Here is a 19684-nt window from a genome sequence, read left to right as displayed (position 1 = left end):
TGATAACATGAACAAAAATGTACAACAGGGAAGAGAGACAAAATAATCACAGATCTTCTCTGCTGCCCGTGGTTTCCCCTCCCTCTTTGCTCTGCACACTGAAAGTGACAGTTGTAAATTCAGTATTCCCGACTCTACTTCAAAAGGCTGTAGCTCCAGTTCTGCAAGTGCTAATGACATGCTTGTTATGTTATTATAAAGCCAAGAATCTTAGCTTTTAATTGACACCAACTGTTATGTCCTTTTCCTGCAGAAAGAACTGAGCTCACCCTAAACTGCTGAGGGGGTTAATTATGGACTCCCACTAATATGGGATTGGATCTAATCAAAGGAAAACATTTCTATTATGATAGGTTTGCCTGATTAATCTCCTTTCTCTGGTAAGAAATATATAGACCAGATATAAACTGATCTTTCTGACATGACTAAGATAAGGGTAAACTCCTTAAAGCAACCCTCCAATTCTGGGACACGATTTTGTCCTGGGACCAGATGGAACAATTATACTATCTGCTGTTGGTCTTCTATGCTGATACCCCTCTGATCCACTGGTTCCAGTTCCTATTTTCAGCAGTCCAAGATGGCCGACACAATCTTCAGACTACCTAACAACCACAACGCACTGGTAGTGTTAGACTACTAATGCATGATTCTTGCTCTCTGACTGGCCGGGACTGCTCATGTGATCAGTGCTGGCAAATCAGAGACCATTGTGCATTAGGTAGCTAGAAAATTGCAGTGGCCATCTTGGAAGGCTGAAAACAGGATCCTGAACCGGCGAGTCAGAGTGACATCTGCAAAGAAGAATGACAGCAGGTAATATACTCTTCCCCCCTTCGATGCTTAGACAGAATTTTGTTCCGAAACTGGAGGGTTGCTTTAGCGGTGTATACATGTTCCTCTCGTCATGCTGTCTTCGTTGTTTAACTTACAGGATCAAACTTCTCATTGTCAGGGTCTTTCTTAGGGTCCAGCTCTTCCTCCTCGTCACTACCCTGCTCCGCATAGTGCAGAATCCACTCCTTCATGCTCAGTTCCTTATTCTTTTCCTTCTCATTACTAGTCTGCGGGGGAAAAAAAGTTTGTCAAAAGTTATGTGTGCTCTTCATAGATAAGATCATTAAAGAGGTCTACCAGTTTGTTTTAATATGGCCGCCCATGCTCCATGATAATAAACAAGCGGTTGACCAATGAGGTCTGTGATTGGCTGCAGCAGGCTGTAAACAGAGTACTGAAGGGGAAAAAGGAGGTGCAGCCTCGAACAGGGGAGTATAGGCTCATTTTTTAGTTTTATTTTTGGGCATGGGCAGCTGCGTTAAAGGAGTTTTCCAAGTTATTTTTTAAGGATAATAAAACTTTAAAAAATTATTTTTAGATTTCTGCATATTCTTGAAGTATAAAGCAATCTGTGTAGGCGTGAGGAGACGGAGCTCATGTGCCGCATTCCTTTCACACAAAACTAGCAGAATTTCGGAAGTGCACAAGTGCTGTTAAGGGACGAATAAAGGCTAAGGCTATGCAGTGACCTTTGACCTATATAGTGCTACTACATACTGACCACTATGGAGCACCGACCCCTACTAAATAAAATACAAGGTGCTTTATAATTAAGGCATACATAGAATAATAAAGAAGCATTAAGGCACATTTTAAATCACTTTCTATCAAGTTTCCTACAGGGATCTAGTCACACATGGTACCTAGATTTGTTTCAGGAATTTCTTAGGCTCGGTGTCCAGATTGCACGTACGGATTCCATCTGCTGAATCCCGCAACAGAATGCAGCCGTGCCCGCAAACACCAGCCAGATCTTCTTTCTTCAGCACGGTGGATGCGTCCAGATGCCCCGCAACGTGCCGGACACATACACAGTGCAATTTTTATTTATTTTTTTTTAACTCCTGCTTTCCCGCGGCATGTCCACAGTGACAGGTGTGGCTGTGCCGCGGATCGGACGGCTTCCATTGACTTCAAGGTAAGCTGTCCCTGCTGGATCAGCAGAAAAATTGAGCATACTATGATTTCTATCTGCACGCCAGGAAGAAAAAAAAATTAAAAAATCACATCCGCACGCTGTAAATTGTTTTGCGGATGCTAATGTATCCCTATGGGTGGCTTGATTTTCAGATGCCCCGCGTGGGTTCCACAAATCAAATCTGCCCGTGGACATTGGGCCTTAGGCCTCATGTCCACGGCGCACACAGATTTTTCATGTGGATTTCCGCATCGGATGCTCTGTGAGTCATCATTAAATGTATTTTTTATTGCAGGAGATCGTGGATTGTGTTTTTTTGTTTTTTGCGCGGATGCACTGCCGATCAACTGCACAGAAAAAAATCTGCAACTCCACCTCCCAGCCTTTCCCCACCTCCCTAATTGATTTTAACCTTCAAATCTGCAAATGTATTTGCGGATGCACTGCAGATTGTAAGCTCCCATAGAGATGAATAGAGCACATCCACACATGATCCGTGGTAAAATGGAGCATGCTGCGATTTATTATCTGTGCGTGGCATTTGCAAATCAAATTAAAACAAATCCGCAGGTGGTAAATAAAGTGCGAACACCCAATGCTTCCCTATGGGCGACTTAATTTGCGGATGACCCGCATGGATTTTGCAAATCAAATCCCCCTGAGGACAATGGGCCTCATTCTTCTGAATTAGGTATACAGAAATCCGGGTACAGTACAAACTGCAGAAACAACCCCACTGACATGTATGGGAGGCATTCTGCAACTGCACAAAGTTTTGCATGTGAACTTCCCCTCTGGCTCCCACTTACTTTCACAGGTGCCTGAGCTGATTTACCACAGCTGGCAGCACTCTCATGGACTGGCTCCTGTGATGTGGGACAAAACTTTTCTCTAACTTTCTTCTCTTCCTCCACAAACTGCTGACAGAAGCCGTCTGGCAAGGCATCTGTGGAAAGACAGCTACTGATATAACCATATATTACAGAGACACACTGCATGGTTTCCATCCACATTAGGTCTGTATTTCTTACCAAATCACACGTGATTTGTGCGTTGCGAGACGCACAAATATGATCCCCATTCTTTTGAATGTGGTCACACACGAGCGATGCTTTTCTGCATCGCACTCTGGAAAACAAATTGCGCCATGTTGTATCCTTCTATGTGCTCTCGCATCGCATCTTCCACTTTTTTCAATGGGGCCGTCAGCAGCATCATCACCAAAACAATGACAGCCGCGGTGGAGTATCGCTTCTTCCCTGAAGTGATGCGAGGCAGTTTTGAGATAAAAACGCCTCGCAGCCACAGGGAATTAACATGGTGGCGAGCGCGATACCATGTCGTTATTCAAGGCTTGATATCGCACTCAGCTGTATGAAGGCAACCTTAGGCCACTCTTACACATGCGTTCAGATAAATGTCGCTCGAAAACCGCTGCATTTTACAGCGGTTTTGAGCAGCGTTTTTGAGCACATGGTACAGCGTTTTACAACGCTTTTTAACACACCCCATCATTGTCATGGGTGGTGAGGTGCGGTTAAAAAAAAGCAAAAACGCAGAAAAATAGAGCAGACAGGGCTCGATATGATGGCATTAGAAATGTCGCATCCGGGCGCAGGTCTGCAAAGCCCTATTAAAATCTATGGGAGCCTTGTACTGTGGTTTGCCTGATTGATCCTTATTTGGTAAGAAATATATAGACCTAATATAAATAGAGGCTATAGCTATATTAATAGGCTCTTACTCCTACTTTAAACTGACACGACCATTTGGTCAAACATTATAACCCGATTTTTCAATATTCCATAATAAATCATTATTCCTACCATCCTGTAGGTTCAAGCAAAGCCAGTCCAGCGCAGAATGCAGATCTCCACCATACAGGACGGAGTTTGACATTGCATCTTCAATATGCTCCGCTTTGAAATTAAACTCCTGCAAAGCCATATACAGATCCTAGGAAAAAATACAACAACATACTTCACTGAAGCTGGTTTTCAATAATTACAGCAGGTCCTGCTTCTGAAGCTGTGAATGTGTCAATTGGGCTGTCCCTATCGCCCACTGTCAATCGCTGAGACTGGACTGTCAATTAAGACCAATGTCCCTCATTGGCGGTCAGTAGCAAGGACCACCCACATTGACAGCGCTGGAAGTTAGACCTAAGAAGAGACGGTCCGGGCGAAGGGAGGTGAATATGAAAAAAAGTAACACAGACAGATTCAACAAGGCTGTGGCTGCAGAGCTATGCAGGCAGCTCCGCTGACTTTATCCTATGACAGGTCCACTTTAAGGGAATCTATTGGCTGCTTTGTATGGTATTTAGCCATGGATTAATATCTGGATGACCTGTCCATTCTCATTTTTCTGTAGTTTTACACAAGTATATGTACTGTGGATTTTTTTTTACAAAATCTGTGGCAGAAAACCACAAACAAAATTGGAATTTTTGCAATGAATTGACCAACAGATTCATACACAGATTAGCCTGATTGCAATTAAATGGAAGTAATCCTTAACATTTTTATAACGAGCATACTGTGGATTCTAAAATCTGCAATGCATCCCTTGTTTCGTGCGGATATTTTTGTAAGTGTGTAGTATAAAATATCCCGTTCACATGCAGATTCAGGATTTAAGTGCAAAATCTGTGCTTAAATCCTTATGGAATACGCAGTAGGCGAACACGGACTAAGGCTTTATTCACACGTGTAATCCTTGATACAGTTTTTGAGACAAACCCAAAAAAAAAAATCGGAAAAAAAAAGACATGAAAGTCACTCCTTTTATATGCAGTCCTGCGTTTGGCGCAAAGACCTGAATCAGTAAAGCACCCTAAGTCACCCGCCTTGGGAACAGAGAACCAACTTCGATAAGACTTAAGAGAAGGAGTCCCTATTTAAAGTTTTGTCTGCAGCATTTCTTCAACCTCTATTAAGTTCTACGTATTAAAAGGAATCTGTCAGCTAGGCTTATGGACTCAAAGTAGCTGAATCCGAGGATAAGAGGACTACTTAGAATGTAGTCCGCTCAATGCATTTAGTGGGGGGGTTGAGCGTTGACAACAGGGGAACAGCAGGGAAGGCAAGTATAAACCTTACATCCCCGGATTCAGTGGGTCAGCTACTTTGAGCCCATAAGATTAGCATCAAGGGTTCAAAGTAGCTGACCGATTCTCTTTAAGTGCATGACTCTACGCAACCTGCTGGGTTGTGCCCATCACATCATACGGGAAGCATGATGCAAAGAGCACAAGCATGTACCGTGACTGACACATGCAAAGTGAAAACCACGTAAGGTAGAATTACAGACCTGTAACTTCTTAGAAGTCAGCCTTCCAGATACCGTTCCTGTATCACAGTCAAGTTTTTTATGCTCATTTATGAGAGAAATGATCTTTTTCTCCAGTTTGTTTTCAATCACCACCTGTTGGAAGAAGAGAAGATTAGACCAATGCAACTGGTGATAACCTGCTTAAAGAGGTTATCCCAAAAACCATTATCATGTACCAGCAGGTTAGGTAATAAATAATTGATCGCTGAGGGTGTGACCTCTGGAAGAACGGCGCACACCCAGTCCCCATAATAAATAGAGTGGCAGTGCGCATGCATGCCTACCTCCATTCACTGTCTGTGGACATAGCTGAGCTATGCGCTCGGTTAGCTTCCTCAGGCCCATAAAAGTGAATAAACGGTGGTCATGCATAAAAATTGCAGTTCCATTCACTTGTGAAAATGGGGGTGCGCCATTCTTGTGATCGGAGGGGCTTCCAGCACCAAACTCCCATTGATCATACATCAGAACAAAGCATAAGCCGAGCAGCACTACCAGTCGACTGAGCCTTGCACATCAGACCCACGCCTCGCACTAATAGGTGAATTTTTCCAGAAGGGCTGCTGCATCTTTACCTTTTTACTGGACTATTGATCATTCATTAATCAACTACCGGTAGGTAGGTTATAAATGTTTTTGGAGGCATAACCCTTTTAGAAGTGCCCATACAACTTCAAATGATGTCTGAGAACAGCTATTCTTCCTGGCCCTCCCCCTCAAATACACATGCACACTTACTTGGCTCAGTGTCTTCTTAATGGAAGGAGGGGAGTAAGTCCATGCCAGACACCTTTGGAGGGTAGATTATAGGGCCTAAAGGCCCATTTTGACCCAACAAATATCGCTCAAAAGCAATCTTTAGAATGATAATCTTTGTCTAAACGGGCGGCCATCGTGCACTATTTGTTCATCATTGACTTTCAGCAAGCTAAAAGTCAGTGATAAGCCTTATCAGTGCCGCGCGCTAAGTCCTCTGCGGGATACCAGCTGATAGTATCCTGCATGGAGCTCTCAGCGATAGTTCTGAGAACAAAACAGCTGTTTGCATATACAAAGCAGCTGCTGTTCTTGGAGCCGACAGAGGTGTCCCGCTCCGCTGGCATTAAACTTGTAAGTAGCTCATTAGCTGCTTAAAAGTTGATACAACGATGATCGCTCAAAACTATCACTCAAACTGTCTTTTGAGCAATCATCTTTCAGTGTAAATGGGCCTTAAGAACAAAAAGACTGGGAGCTGAAGCTCAATATGCCAGTCACTTCTTTTCCTCAGCATTGTCTGACCTTCATACATAACAGATAGTCAACCACTCCAGCCAAAATCTGCAGTTTCAGACAACTTCTTCTTCTATGTATAGGGACCTTTACTATAGCTCCAGTTAATGCCGTGTTCACATGTTCTGTTTAGCAGCATGTTTGCAAAATGACAAAAACATATTTCCCTGCCATTTAAAAAATAACAGCAGAAATGCCACATGTGCGAGATTTACTGATTGTGACTAAAAAGACAAAAGCAGAAACTTCACCAAAACTGCGCAGTGTGAACAATTCACCAATATCACAATACGTGGAAAGAATACGACGACGTGTGCTCTCACCTTCAGTATAGACTTGTCATTACTAACAGAAGACCCCGATTCAGCCGATGAAGTAAAACTGTACTTTTTTGGACCTAACAAAGAGAAAAAGCCCAATGTCAGCAAGAAATAATAATTGCATAGAAACTGGACCACATGACAGATCAAAGATATGGGGCCGAAGACAAACAACCAGAACATCCCAGGGACCTTCTCTAGACAGGAGGGTCTGAATCCTTCAACCTCAGGTTTGGCAGAGGTCTGTTTTTTTTCAGACATGGCACCACGACTGTCCCCAGGCTGTAGCTGTAGCTGCGGCTTAGCCTAAGTCACATGAAGCGGAATGATCTATAATACTACACATGGTCCAAAGACACACATGGTGCTGTTTCAGGAAAAAAAATGCTATTTTCTTTTTTTCTGATTAAACTTGTATTGTCTCTTTTCGGAAGTGACTAACCCCACTACCCGTCAGTATGGAAGAAGCATTAGACCTGACATATCTTAATGTTACCTTGTTTGCTCCTTGCTTCCTTGCTCACAGAAGAGACACTTGCAGATTTACCAGCCTCCCTCTTTGATCCATCGTCCCCACCAGACCTGGTTTCGGGTGCTGCTCTCGGTCGGTTAGCAGCTGAAATCGCTCCCTGGATGGCCGGCGCACTGCTGTGCCGATTTTTTTTATTTTTGCCACCCATTCTTCTAGATCCTCAGGAGGAATCTACAGAAGCACATTGATATAAGAGAAATAGTGTTTAAACTGGTTGTCTGGGATTTCGGAGTTTTCTGCTATACTCTGTCACTGGCATTCTTCAGTCTAGTTTTAGGACTAGGCCACAGACAATGGACAATCACATGACCCAATGTTTCCTGATATGATGGAAGAAATGTTCTCAACCTTGATTTCACTGATATCATCGAGGTCAACCTGGACCATTATGTATCTGAGGGCTGCATATTGTTTTCTATGCTCCTTGCCCCCTATTTGCAGCTGATAGTTGGCCACATACACGGTAAACTCTACTAAGACGCACTTGTGGCCAACTTTCTACTGCAAACCTCATCCCTATTCTCAGTATCAGTAGGGGCCCTATTAGCTGATCAATGATCAGACAGCTTTGTATCCCTTCTTGTGGCCATACTGGAAGCCCTACAAGATGAAATCACAGACTTTGTTTCTAGAAGACGTCTAATAGACCATGTGGTCCTCTACAGGATTTTTCCTGGGATCCACATGGTCAAAGGCATCCAGGAAGTTCGGAGCTCTTTTAAGAATGCTTTGTGACTACCCAGGAAAACCCTGAACTGGGAGAGGATGTCCATCCAGGAATGCCATAGGCTGGTCCACAGCCTGATCAGAGACTACTCCGTCATGGAGTGTCTAGATGCTGATGAAGAAGAGGACTGATCCCCCTCTCCTTCCTCCTGACGATCAATCAAAAAGGGTCCAACTTTTGGCACTACCACCGATCACATATTTGATGAGGCCACTGTGTTTAGGTGAGTGCTGTGTCCTCTTCATTGTTTACGTGGCTCCATATTGAAAAACGCTGGACTTTTAGTAGCTTCTATGCTTTGTATTCCAGCTTTAAGTGGATGGGACAAAGCTACAATACCAAGCACAGTAGGCCCTTCCCAGCTGACTATCGAGGGTGCCATGTGCTGGACCCCACCAGTCTAACACTGATGGCCCATCTTAAAGAGAGAATATCAATTTATTTCAAAAATATGGATAAACCTATTTTTAAAGGGAACATATCACTTGCCTATGAACCTTGTCTGGTGCATAGTGCAGTCCTAAGCTCTCGCTCACGACCTGAAGGTTGCGGGTTCAATCCCAACGCGGTTCAGGTAGCCGGGTCAAGGTTGACCCAGCTTTCCATTCTTGTGAGGTCAGTAAAATGAGTACTCAGCTTGCTGGGGAGTAAAAGATGACTGGGGAAGGCAATGACAAACCACCCTGCAAAAACAGTCACTCTAGGAGTCAGTCATGACTCAGTGCTTGCACCAAGTAACTTTACCTGCAAAATTACCATAAACTAACTAAAGGTCGATTTTGACAGGATGAATGTTGGGCAAACGATGCCCGACACTCGTCCCCGCATACACTCACTGTTGCACGGGAGCTAGTATCACTCGCTCGCTCAAAGAGCGGCCAGCAGGGGGTGGGGAGGCAGCAGGAGATTTCTCTCCTAGCTCCCTCTCCACCATCTTAACATAGTGGCTGTTCAATAGTGAACAGCTGCTATTTACACTGAGTGGTCAGCTCATCGTCCATCATTTATGCAGCATGGACGATGAGCATGGGAAGCGAGCATGTGTGGGCACGAGTGTCGGGCATCGTTTGCCCTACATTCGTCCTGTCTAAATGGGCCTTTACATACGGGCACCTCATTAGCTTCCAGCACCCTAATTTTTTTTACTGAAGGCATAGCTATTTATCTGTATAGGCAGTTGAGCTGCTGATAAGCCCTGTTCACATGACAGAGCTGCAGCATCAGACACAATCATATAAAAGGAGTCGCCTGGAAATACAGGCATTCTTTCTATCGATGACCTGTCCTCAGGATAAGTGATTAATAGATGATCGGTGGGAATCCGCTGCTCAGGATCTCCGATGAACAGCTGATTCCCAGCATCACTATCAGTACGGACAGAGCAGGAACCAGAATGCACTATCCGTACTGCAGACGTCTGGGTTGGTATTGCACTGAATTCAATGGGAGCTGCGCCTGCACTACCAGTACAGACTGAGTGACAGCAGTGCCAGGCCTCAGCTGATCAGCAGGGATCCTGAGGGGCAGACCCCGACGATCATCTATACAGAGGATAGGTCATCAATAGAAAAAATGCAGAAGCCCCGGACAACCATTTAATGGCACTACACTTGTTTAAAAGCTCCATTGCCATTTGATTTGCTTGTCGGGCATTCTGATGAAACCCGGATGACCTCTCATAAGGACAGGCCATCAAGATTCGGCTCACGGAAAACAAAATTACAATGTAGGTACACCTTGAATCTGATATATTATAGTGGGGTAGACATCTGTATACACGCAATCGGGTCCAGCCACATGCCGTGCTCGCAGGGTTAGCACCCAAGGGTGAAAGGATGCGGTCTTAGGCTAGGCGCACATAAACATGTCTGTGTCGTGTGATGATGTATGCAGTCCGTGTGTCTGGATTTTACTCTGCAAGCAAACAGGCCTTTAGGCCGCCTCATACGGGCCGCAAATGCTGCGGAATCTCCACTGGCGGAATCACTGCAGCATTTACAGTAGAAGCCGCAGCGTGTCAATTATAGCACCGGATACCCTGCAGATCTTGGGCAATAGACTTCAATAGAGAACCTGAATCCAGCAGCAGAAGCTGCGCAGAAAATCTGTTACCAAATCTGCAATAAATCCACGACCCTCGCTGAGCATTTAAAAAGCTGATTTTTCATGCAAAATCCACAGCAAATCTGCCCCGTGTGAACACAGCCGTATAGCCGACCAGGTCTGGCCGGTGCCCACCGGTGACTGATGCGGCACGGCCGTTATCTTCGCTGTTCTGCTCCTACAATGTTAATAAGCAACGCAGATGGCGGATCTGCAGTAGTCCAAACTCCTACGGACGGCTTGACGCCTGCGTTTGGGATTCCGCTTTCCTGCTCCATTCGGGGAGAGGGAAAGGGGAATTCCCGACGCTGCACGCCTCCTTCTCAGGATGGAACAGCGCCGGACAGCCCCCACTGACTGTAATGGGGTCGGCTCGGGTCCGCTCAGGTGCACGCAGCCCTTTTTTCCGGTATTTTGAGCAGGATCTGCAACAAAACCTCTAATAGGGAAATCCAACAGATGTGAAATGGACTTTACACTCCGGCGCCCCCAGGAGGTGCCAGCTGGGATACATCCCCCCCTAGTGATCGCTGCAGCACCGGGTGCATCTGCCACTGAGGACTCTGGAGAGACGGGTGACATCCATGTACGGCTGCAGCGCTCGTCACCCAGGAGGGCTAGTTATAACTAGCACTAAGAGCTGCACTGTGCAGCAGGTCAGGCGGCTATGTGCCCGGGGCCGCCGCACCGCACGGTATGTGACCCTCTATCTGCCTAAGACTATAACTCACCACTCACGCGTCTTCCCATTACACCCGTGACGTCACGCCACAGTCCCGAACGCCCGGCGCTGCTGACGTCATGAAACTACCCTAGAGTCTGCAGCACGGGTTCTTTACCACATGTAACGCTACAATCACTTCCTGTCTCCATAAAGGCGGACATTTTGTCGTCGTTCAGCTCATTGCTGTACGATACAGTTTTGTCTTCGAAAAAATGGCCGAAGGCACAAACTGCGGGCCTCTCCTGGAGACACGTGACAAGATACTGCTGTCTCGCTCAAGAGAGCCCAGTGCGGCTTCATACGTCATCTATGTGCGACCCGGAGCTGCTCGTTGCGGCATCTCTGTGCGACCGTTAGCGCACGTTATCCTCCGTTGCGTTGAAACGTTGGTTTTCTCGTCGGTACCGATTAGGGAAGAGTGAGCCGGCTGGTCGGAGGAGATGGCGGACGCCTTCGGGGACGAGCTGTTTAGTGTGTTTGAGGACGAGACACCATCGGCGAGCAAGAGCTCCGTACAGTCGGGGCCCGCGGCCACAACCAGGTGGGGGATGGCGGCTTGTTATGTGGCTCTATGATGCCGGGGGCTGCTGTCATGTCCGCCTGCGCAGCACCCCACGGGATTGTGCAATGCTTTGCAGTATGGTTGCAGTTTTTACTACAGCCGCACCGAAAACTGCAAATTCTGGTGAAACAGGTAGTTTTTCCATCCATCCGGCCTGAATGCCCCTTTAAAGCGACTCGCACCACCGTGCAGTGAGTGCCAGCAAGTATACCATGACGTGCGTCCCTGCTGGGTGGCGCCAATCCCCGTGCACTACCTTGGTGTGTATGTATGCGTAATCCGCGCCAATCTACGACATGTGGGATTTATTTATATTTTTAGCATGCGAGAATAAGTCAGCGTCAGCGGCCCAAGAAAAATCACTGGGCTACTGCTGATCCGGCCGTACAGAGGCGGCGTGGGACTGTTGTTGTGCTGTCATCAGGAGTTGGTCAGAACCGTCCGCTAATCCTGACCGCAGCGAGGATAATGGGGGGCTGTGCTCCTGGAATGAAGCCGGCTCTGAGAACACAGCAGGAGTATACAGAAGACAGCGTTCCAGCTGTGTTCTGCATACCCCGCTTGGAGCGCTTAGCTGGATACCAGCTGAGCGTTCCGAGAAGTCAACAGCTGTATGCAGAAGAGAAGCGGTCCCGCTTGTCTGCATACAGAGTGAGCCTTTATTTACACACTTATGGAACGTGAACGCTCACAACTGCCACACAAACTGCCGTTTGAGCGAATTTTCAGCGATCATCTTGCCGTGTAAATGCACGCAACGATTATCGCACAAAAGAGGTCTTGAGCAATAATTGTGTCTAAATAGGCCTTTAGTCTTATTTAAAAAAATTTTTTTTTTAACTTGCAGGATAAATACTGTTTACTTTATTGTACGGGCTGTTACAATACAACGATACCAAATGTTTTTTTTTTCTTCTCTCTAAATAAGGTTTTTTTTCAACAAATGGGAAAGTGCACCAAAAAGGGGGTTTTGTTTCCATTTTTAAAAAAATGTATTTATTTCACTTTTTAATGTAGGGGACTTGAGCCAGAAAAGCTATGATTATGCATTGCAGTACTTCTGTACCGCAATGCATTATCATCCTTCACAATAGCTATCAGAGGCCATGGCAGGCATGGACACCAGTGTCTGGTGGCCATGGCAACCCATCAGCCCTCTGCGATTAAATCACGGAGGGCAGATGACGTCATGGAGGGAGTACGCTCCCTCTGTGAACCCCTTAAATGACGCAGTGTACATGGATTGTGGCATGTAAGAGTTTCAGAGCAGGGATCGATGTTCTCATCAATCTCGGCTGTTGCAGCGGAAGGCCGGCTATCGGTCACAGCCGGCTCCCACGCCATCCATAGGACGTAAGTTTACGTCCGGTTGTGTTAACTACCACCTTGCCAAAACATAAGCTTGCGTCCTGTGCCATTAAGGGGTTAAGCACACACATATATATATATATATATATATATATATATATATATATAAGTTATGAAGTTACTTTTATATTGAATCCTTCTCAGTCATTTCCAATCTTCTGTTTCAGGAAGAAGAATGTGAAGTCGATCGCAGGATCCGCTGCTGCAGCCAAGAGGGAGGCCAGCGGTATGGATGGGCCGGAGGAATGCATCTTTGGAAAGAAGATAAAAATTGAACCTTCAGCTTCAGATGACGTCAAGTAAGAATTAATGTCTGGTTACAACTACATCGAAGAGGAGGCTCCTGTGAACTTTGGGTTTACACCTACTATATTCTCATGCAGTTTTGTGTGTTGCGCAAAACTTGCATGTGAATAAACCCCATTGTTCGCAATAGGTCTATTTACATGGGCCATATTTTTTTCCTCTTGCAGCAATGCTACAAGATGGGAACATCGCTGCATATCCTAGTTTCGTGCAAGTCGCAAACTAAAGTAATAAATGCCAATTTGGGGTGTCCGGCATAATGCACGGCAGACAGACGGGGTTTCCGCGTGCCGTACGTTGTGAGCCAAAACCCGCTGCAATACGGCCTTAAAGAAGTTTTATGGCTCGCTGATCTCTAAGCATGTAAATCGCACAACGTCACCTCATTTCACGTGTTGTTTATTTTTTTTCTTTTGCTACTTGTGGATCGGGTTTTGACTATTCATGTCTGAACAGTCTTCTGGTTGGTCAGTCGTTGCTGTAATTGGTTGCTGGACACGTTCATTATGATGGAGACACAAGTTCTATAGGATCCCTTCCACTTGGTTCATATAGCAAGTATGAAGTCTTGTATAGAAATAAAGCCTAGGAAAGGCCCTTTAAACACGGGCCAATTATCGAGCCCGAATGTTCTTCCTAATGATTGTTTGCTCGGCACTCGGACCGTACAAAGCGAACCGACGATCAGCCCGGGAATGCTCAATTGTTGGCTGATCGTTCTGCCTCATCAAGCACAAACTTCTCGCTGATTTGACTGTATATCTCGCTGTGTGATCAGGGAGATACAGTTGGCCTATCGGGACAAACGACTATTATTGTGATCATTCATCACCATAAGCTGATTCTTGGCCTGTGTGAAAGAAGATGAAACCCGCATGGAGACAGATAAGAGAGGACTTACTTTACAGCATCTTTGAAGGAGGGATTCATTTCACATAATAAGAGACCAAGATAATGGCTTTTTTTTTTCTTTTAATAAGTCAAATTCTAGCTTTGGTTACTTAGGCTGCGTTCACACTTTCAAGAAAATCGCATGTTTTTTGAGTGATGCTAGAGAGTGCAAACGCTGAATTATGAAACCAATGATTTTCAATGGTTTCATTCCCATTTGGGATGTTTCCACTAGAGATGAGCGAGCATACTCGCTAAGGGCAATTACTCAATCGAGCATTGTTCTTAGCAAGTACTTGCTCGCTCGGAAGAAAAGGTTCGGCTGCCAGCGGCGGGGGGGGGGAGGATTGGAGGGGAGATTTTTCCTCCCCTCCCCCCACCCCCCCCCCCACCCCCCCCGCCGACTATTGCAAGTCACCTCTCACCCACGTCGGCAGCCGAATCTTTCTTCCGAGCAGGCAGGTACTCGCTAAGGACAAAGCTTGATCGAGTAATTGTCCTTTAGCGAGTATGCTCGCTCATCTCCAGCTTCCACTCATGCGATGTGGAGTGAAAAACCGCAGCATGTTCATCTCCCATTATTCCCTATGGAGCCTTCTTTTTATCACATCACAGAGCATGAACTTGTGATTTTGGTGCGATGTGTTTTCCAAAATTAGAAACTCCTATTGTCTGTCGCAAAAAAAAGTGCGAGAAAATCGCAAACAGTAGCGATGTTTTTGCAAGAAAAAGTATCGCTGATTCTCCAACATTTCCTAAACAAAATTGCAATTCTTGCCGTGCTTTTCTCACGGCGATATCGCGATCGCCAGTGTGAAGGAGCCCTTCATTTAGAAACTATAGTAGCATCTTGTAGAGTTAAAAATGTAAAGAATTGAAGTGTCCTCACAACACATCTCTTTTCATTGCAGTCTAGATGACTTGATGCCAAGAGTGAAAGTGCAAGAAGTGGATACAGTTGAGGGCTGCACCCATGAGGTAGGTTACTGGTGACAGATGCTGTAAGTAGTCAACATTAGAGTGATCCTGTTTTTGTTTGGCCACTAATGACGAATAAGCCCGTCATGCTAATTGATCAGGTGTTGCTACCATGCATGTGCAATCAAAAGAGGGGAAATGGATGTACCTTGTAATACACAGTCATTTCAAATAGTAAATGGATCACAGCACACGTAAACCCTGTGTATCTCCAGGGAAGATATTCCACTCCAAGAGGTGCTCGCTCTCAAAAGTCCTGGATCCTGGACCGTATTCCAAATAGCAAAGAAGAGTAGATAAGAGCAGCACTCAGGGGTTAATTCCAGAGAAACTTTATTGCCCACAACGTTTCAACTCAGAAGAGTCTTTGTCAAGTGCTGACAAAGACTCTTCTGAGTTGAAACGTTGTGGGCAATAAAGTTTCTCTGGAATTAACCCCTGAGTGCTGCTCTTATCTACTCTTCTTTGTAATACACAGTCAGGGTCCTGATTTAATGGTAGGGATTGGAGAAACCTATGAAGGCTGTGGTCATCTTTGCGGCATACAAAGAGAGAGTTGAAAGGGGGCAGACGCCACAATGAGTTTGGATGCAGTTGTGGATCATACATGGGGTCCAGGGCTGTCTGTCCACATTCCCTTTTGTTAGGGCATACTTGGTACATAGGCAGTCATTAGGCTAATACACGGGTATTTAGTTATGCCAGTGGAGTCTGGGTGCTGAGACTCCTATTGATCTCTAGAATTGAAGCAGAATCCCAGTATGGCTCTCTGTAGCACTCTTGTGTCCTTTCTTTCTTATGTTGGGGTGTCTTGGCATCTGGACTCCCACCAATTAAAACTCCTGATACATATTAGTAACCTTTCAATTTAATCCTAAATGAAGAAGCAGCCATTTACTATAGCATCTGTCTCAGCCCCCCTATCACATGCGCTTTAGCCTGGGTTTGGGCGACAATTAGTGTGGGTGACTAGTGGTCACTCGCCAGTCCTGGCATGAGAACACATTGCTGGCCATAAACAGAAAATGGCTTATATAAATCTGGTGAGCAGTTAGTACCTTGCTTTAGTGCATTTGCAAATTGATGAATTTGACTGATGGACTACAGGACTGATTTAAACTAACGGACAATTGCTTACCTGGTGCCAGATGCTTCAGACTAATGCAGATGGGTAACGATGATCATACTGCAATGCCTGTTGTAGGAAATCTAATTTGTACTGTCTCTTCCTCCAGGTTGCACTCCCTGCAGATGACGAGTATGTGGCTCTGAAGCCACGAGTCGGCCAAGCTTCAAAGGTGTGTTCTTCAGATTTCTGTAGTGAATTGGATAATGTTGAAAGACTTCTATCCAGATAAAGTAACAGTGGAGTCTTCCAGCATAGCTCCTAGCCACATATGCATGTGGGTGCCACAGAGTGCAATAATATGAATGACGGCACTCCTGTAATAAAGAATACCGGGTCTCTATTCACCCATGCAATATTTAAAACTCAGGAGCTGTAATCGAACTGCAGAAAACTTGTCTGTGTGAAAAGAGATTCAAGAGTTCTTGCTTACAGAAGTTCAACCTTTCATCCTACTTTGATTTTCTTGGGATTGTGATCTCTTACTTTGCACCTTCATTCCTTACTTCTCATTTTCCTGATTGTTGTTCAGTGTCTCTAGCCAGTTGTACCATTTTGTATTTGGTGAATGAAGAACCTCCTGAATGATCCGTTCTTTACTATCCGTGTAGTAACTCCATTCTGTTCTTCCAGGAATATCCATTTATATTGGACGCCTTTCAGAAGGAAGCCATACTTTGCATAGATAACAATCAATCTGTCCTTGTGTCCGCTCATACATCGGCCGGGAAAACAGTGTGTGCAGAGTAGGTACCTTTTTTTTTAAATTATAACCATTATTTATTCATTCATTCATTGATGCATACGTACCTACATGAAGGTTGCGGGTTCAATCCCCGTTTGGGTCAGGTAGCCGGCCCAAGGTTGACTCAGCCTTCCATCCTTCTGAGATCAGTAAAATGAGTACCCAGCTTGGTGTGGTGGGGGTAAAAGATGACTGGGTAAGGCAATGGCAAACTACCCCCACAAAAACGTTAGTCATGACTCAGTGCTTGCACGAGGAGACTTTACCTTTACTTTACCTTCATACATTACACCTTTCAACTATATGTAATTTTTTTTTATTGAGATACCTTTTACATGGGGGCAATTATCATCCTAATCAACCAAAACTGTTATTTTTTTTTTTATTTTTTTTTTTTAGCTATAGATGTACTGTGTACGTACAGCCACCAACAGGGCACTGAATGGGCATTCGCTCAGCAGTCACAAGTTGCTTCATTTCAGCTCTACAAATCGACTAGCGGCTACTTCTCACTCAGTGTACACAAGAGCTGTTCAGTCCTTGAGAAACTGCCTGTCCACAGTGAATGGAGGAGGACGGCCAGAAGAGATCTCCTGCCCACTTTGCCTCCATTCACTGAAGACTATCTCTTGTGTGAAAGCACAGGAGGGATAGCCGTTGGTTTTACCAGGCATAGTACCATTCTCGTGAGCCAGTCTTGGCGCATCAACAAGTGTGGATCTGTGGCTGATAACTATAGATGGCTGCTGTATTCTGCTCCTTTTACTTTCATCATTGGTGGGAGTCACAGCGGTCATGCACCCACCAATCGCATGTTAATAGTATATACCGGCAATGTAAAGACCCTCACAATCCATTAGTTGTGAGCTGTTATAATTTGGATGCAGCATTCATCCCCTCTTCCTTCCTGTGACAGATACGCCATCGCTCTTGCTCTGCGTGAAAAGCAAAGAGTTATTTTCACCAGCCCCATTAAAGCTCTGAGTAATCAGAAATACAGAGAGATGTATGAAGAGTTTCAAGATGTCGGATTAATGACTGGAGACGTCACAATCAACCCAACCGCATCCTGCCTGGTTATGACCACTGAGGTACAAGAAATATTTTCTGCCGACAAAACCTTTTTATGTGTTTGCACAGATCCCTTTAGAACGATTCATTTAGTGCTATGTGAAATTATTTTCTTACTGCGATCCTGTCTTTTTAGGCTGGATTCACACGAACTTATATCGGCTCGGTTTTCACGTCAAGCCGATATACGTCGTCCTCCTCTGCGGGGGGGGGGGGGGGGGGGGGGATGAAAGAGCCAGGAGCAGGAACTGAGCTCCCGCCCCCTCTCTGCCTCCTCTCCGCCCCTCTCCACACCCCACACCCCCATCCCCCTGCAGATGAGGACGACGTATATCGGCTCAGCGTGAAAACCGAGCCGATATACGTTCGTGTGAATGCACCCTAAGGCTTACTTCACACAGGTGATTTGGCATATCTGCTCTTGCGATGTCTGAGCGCCAGCAATGCTTTTTCCTGGGAATTAATATCGCATTGCTTCTGCCTGCGATTCTCTTGCACGATAGACTACAATAAGAGTTCCTAATGTTAAAAACACATCGCTAGTTTGTGCATTACGATGTGATAAATCGGTGGCTCCATTGGGAAAATAGGTGAGGAAAATATCAAAATGCAGAAATATAGTACATACAGTGATTTCCAAATCTTGCAACATCTCAGGACAGGAAACGTCGCACATGGGAATGAAGTCATTGAGAATTGGGGGTTTCATAATTCTGTGTTATCTCACACTATCGCATCACTCAAAAATCACTTGATTTTTCTCGACCGTGTGAAGGAGACCTGAAGACCTCGCCCTTTGGTAAAATGATCACTGCAAAAGATGCAATGTAGTTCATAGCACAGCGATAACCTAGGCAAAGAGCTCTAGAAACAGCAGGACGCCACTCGCCTAATAGTCGTGGTTAACCGTAACCAACTCTGTAACCAGCCTCAGCTGCTACCTCTCCCGGGGTCAGATGGGAGCTTCGGGGTTCAGCCGACAACATAAGATGCAGGATGATAGAGTAAACCGTAATACATGGATGAGGCGGATGCATTTAGAAGATGAGGTGTCTTGCTACGCTTTATTTATTTTTTTAAATGTGTCTGTTGCATCCATGTATTACGGTCTGAGCGAGGGGTCAGTCCAGCCCTGAAACGCCGAACCAATAAAGGTTTATTCCTTCATCATCCTGCATCCTATGTTATCAGAAGCGCCCTGAACCTACTGGTTTAAGTATCCGTTAACCATATCTTTCATTTTGGTAAAATAGGCCCTTAATGTTAACAGAAGGTTCATCTTAAAATATTTTTTGACATGTTATTGTGGGGAGAGCGTGTCTTGTGGCCAGGGGGAAGAAAGGGTCACGACTCTTGTATACAGATTCAGACCGCATCAGAAAAGGTGAATTGTGCCCTTTTGTTAGTGGGGTCCACAGGGCACAGACCCCAGTGTGTCTCATTGACATGCCAGAAAATCATGCATGGACAGGTCACAGTAAGTCCTGCTCCTAAGACCCCCAGGGATCAGCCGTAATGAGATGTTTAACCCCGTAAAGACATGTCTCTCCCCCTCCCCTTTAAAAATCACAACTGTTATTTCGCCACTGCTGTGGCTTGTTTTTTGCTGTATGACTTGTATTTATTTTTTTAATGGTGCTAGAAGTGGAGT

The 19684-nt window shown here is 45.2% G+C and overlaps 2 protein-coding genes across 2 annotated transcripts in view; one reads left to right on the top strand and one right to left on the bottom strand.

Annotated features, from left to right (window-relative positions):
* The window catches only part of DHX29 (DExH-box helicase 29), a 44953-nt gene extending 33856 nt beyond the window's left edge, over nt 1–11097 (bottom strand). The window contains exons 1-7 of the mRNA XM_066602720.1: nt 10994–11097; nt 7397–7603; nt 6904–6977; nt 5288–5401; nt 3802–3931; nt 2785–2921; nt 933–1064 (exon numbers count right to left, since the gene is read on the bottom strand). Coding sequence (XP_066458817.1) covers nt 933–1064; nt 2785–2921; nt 3802–3931; nt 5288–5401; nt 6904–6977; nt 7397–7580 — 771 coding nt within the window. The 5' untranslated portion in view covers nt 7581–7603; nt 10994–11097. The remainder of the gene's footprint in view (nt 1–932; nt 1065–2784; nt 2922–3801; nt 3932–5287; nt 5402–6903; nt 6978–7396; nt 7604–10993) is intronic.
* Nucleotides 11098–11309: 212 nt separating this feature from the next.
* Nucleotides 11310–19684, top strand: part of MTREX (Mtr4 exosome RNA helicase) — a 93735-nt gene continuing 85360 nt past the window's right edge. The window contains exons 1-6 of the mRNA XM_066602717.1: nt 11310–11527; nt 13084–13215; nt 15025–15091; nt 16327–16389; nt 16851–16963; nt 17879–18053. Coding sequence (XP_066458814.1) covers nt 11427–11527; nt 13084–13215; nt 15025–15091; nt 16327–16389; nt 16851–16963; nt 17879–18053 — 651 coding nt within the window. The 5' untranslated portion in view covers nt 11310–11426. The remainder of the gene's footprint in view (nt 11528–13083; nt 13216–15024; nt 15092–16326; nt 16390–16850; nt 16964–17878; nt 18054–19684) is intronic.

Source organism: Eleutherodactylus coqui, chromosome 5 (genome assembly GCF_035609145.1).
Source record: "Eleutherodactylus coqui strain aEleCoq1 chromosome 5, aEleCoq1.hap1, whole genome shotgun sequence".
NCBI classification, from domain to species: Eukaryota; Metazoa; Chordata; class Amphibia; order Anura; family Eleutherodactylidae; genus Eleutherodactylus; species Eleutherodactylus coqui.
This window is presented reverse-complemented; position numbering and strand designations above follow the sequence as displayed.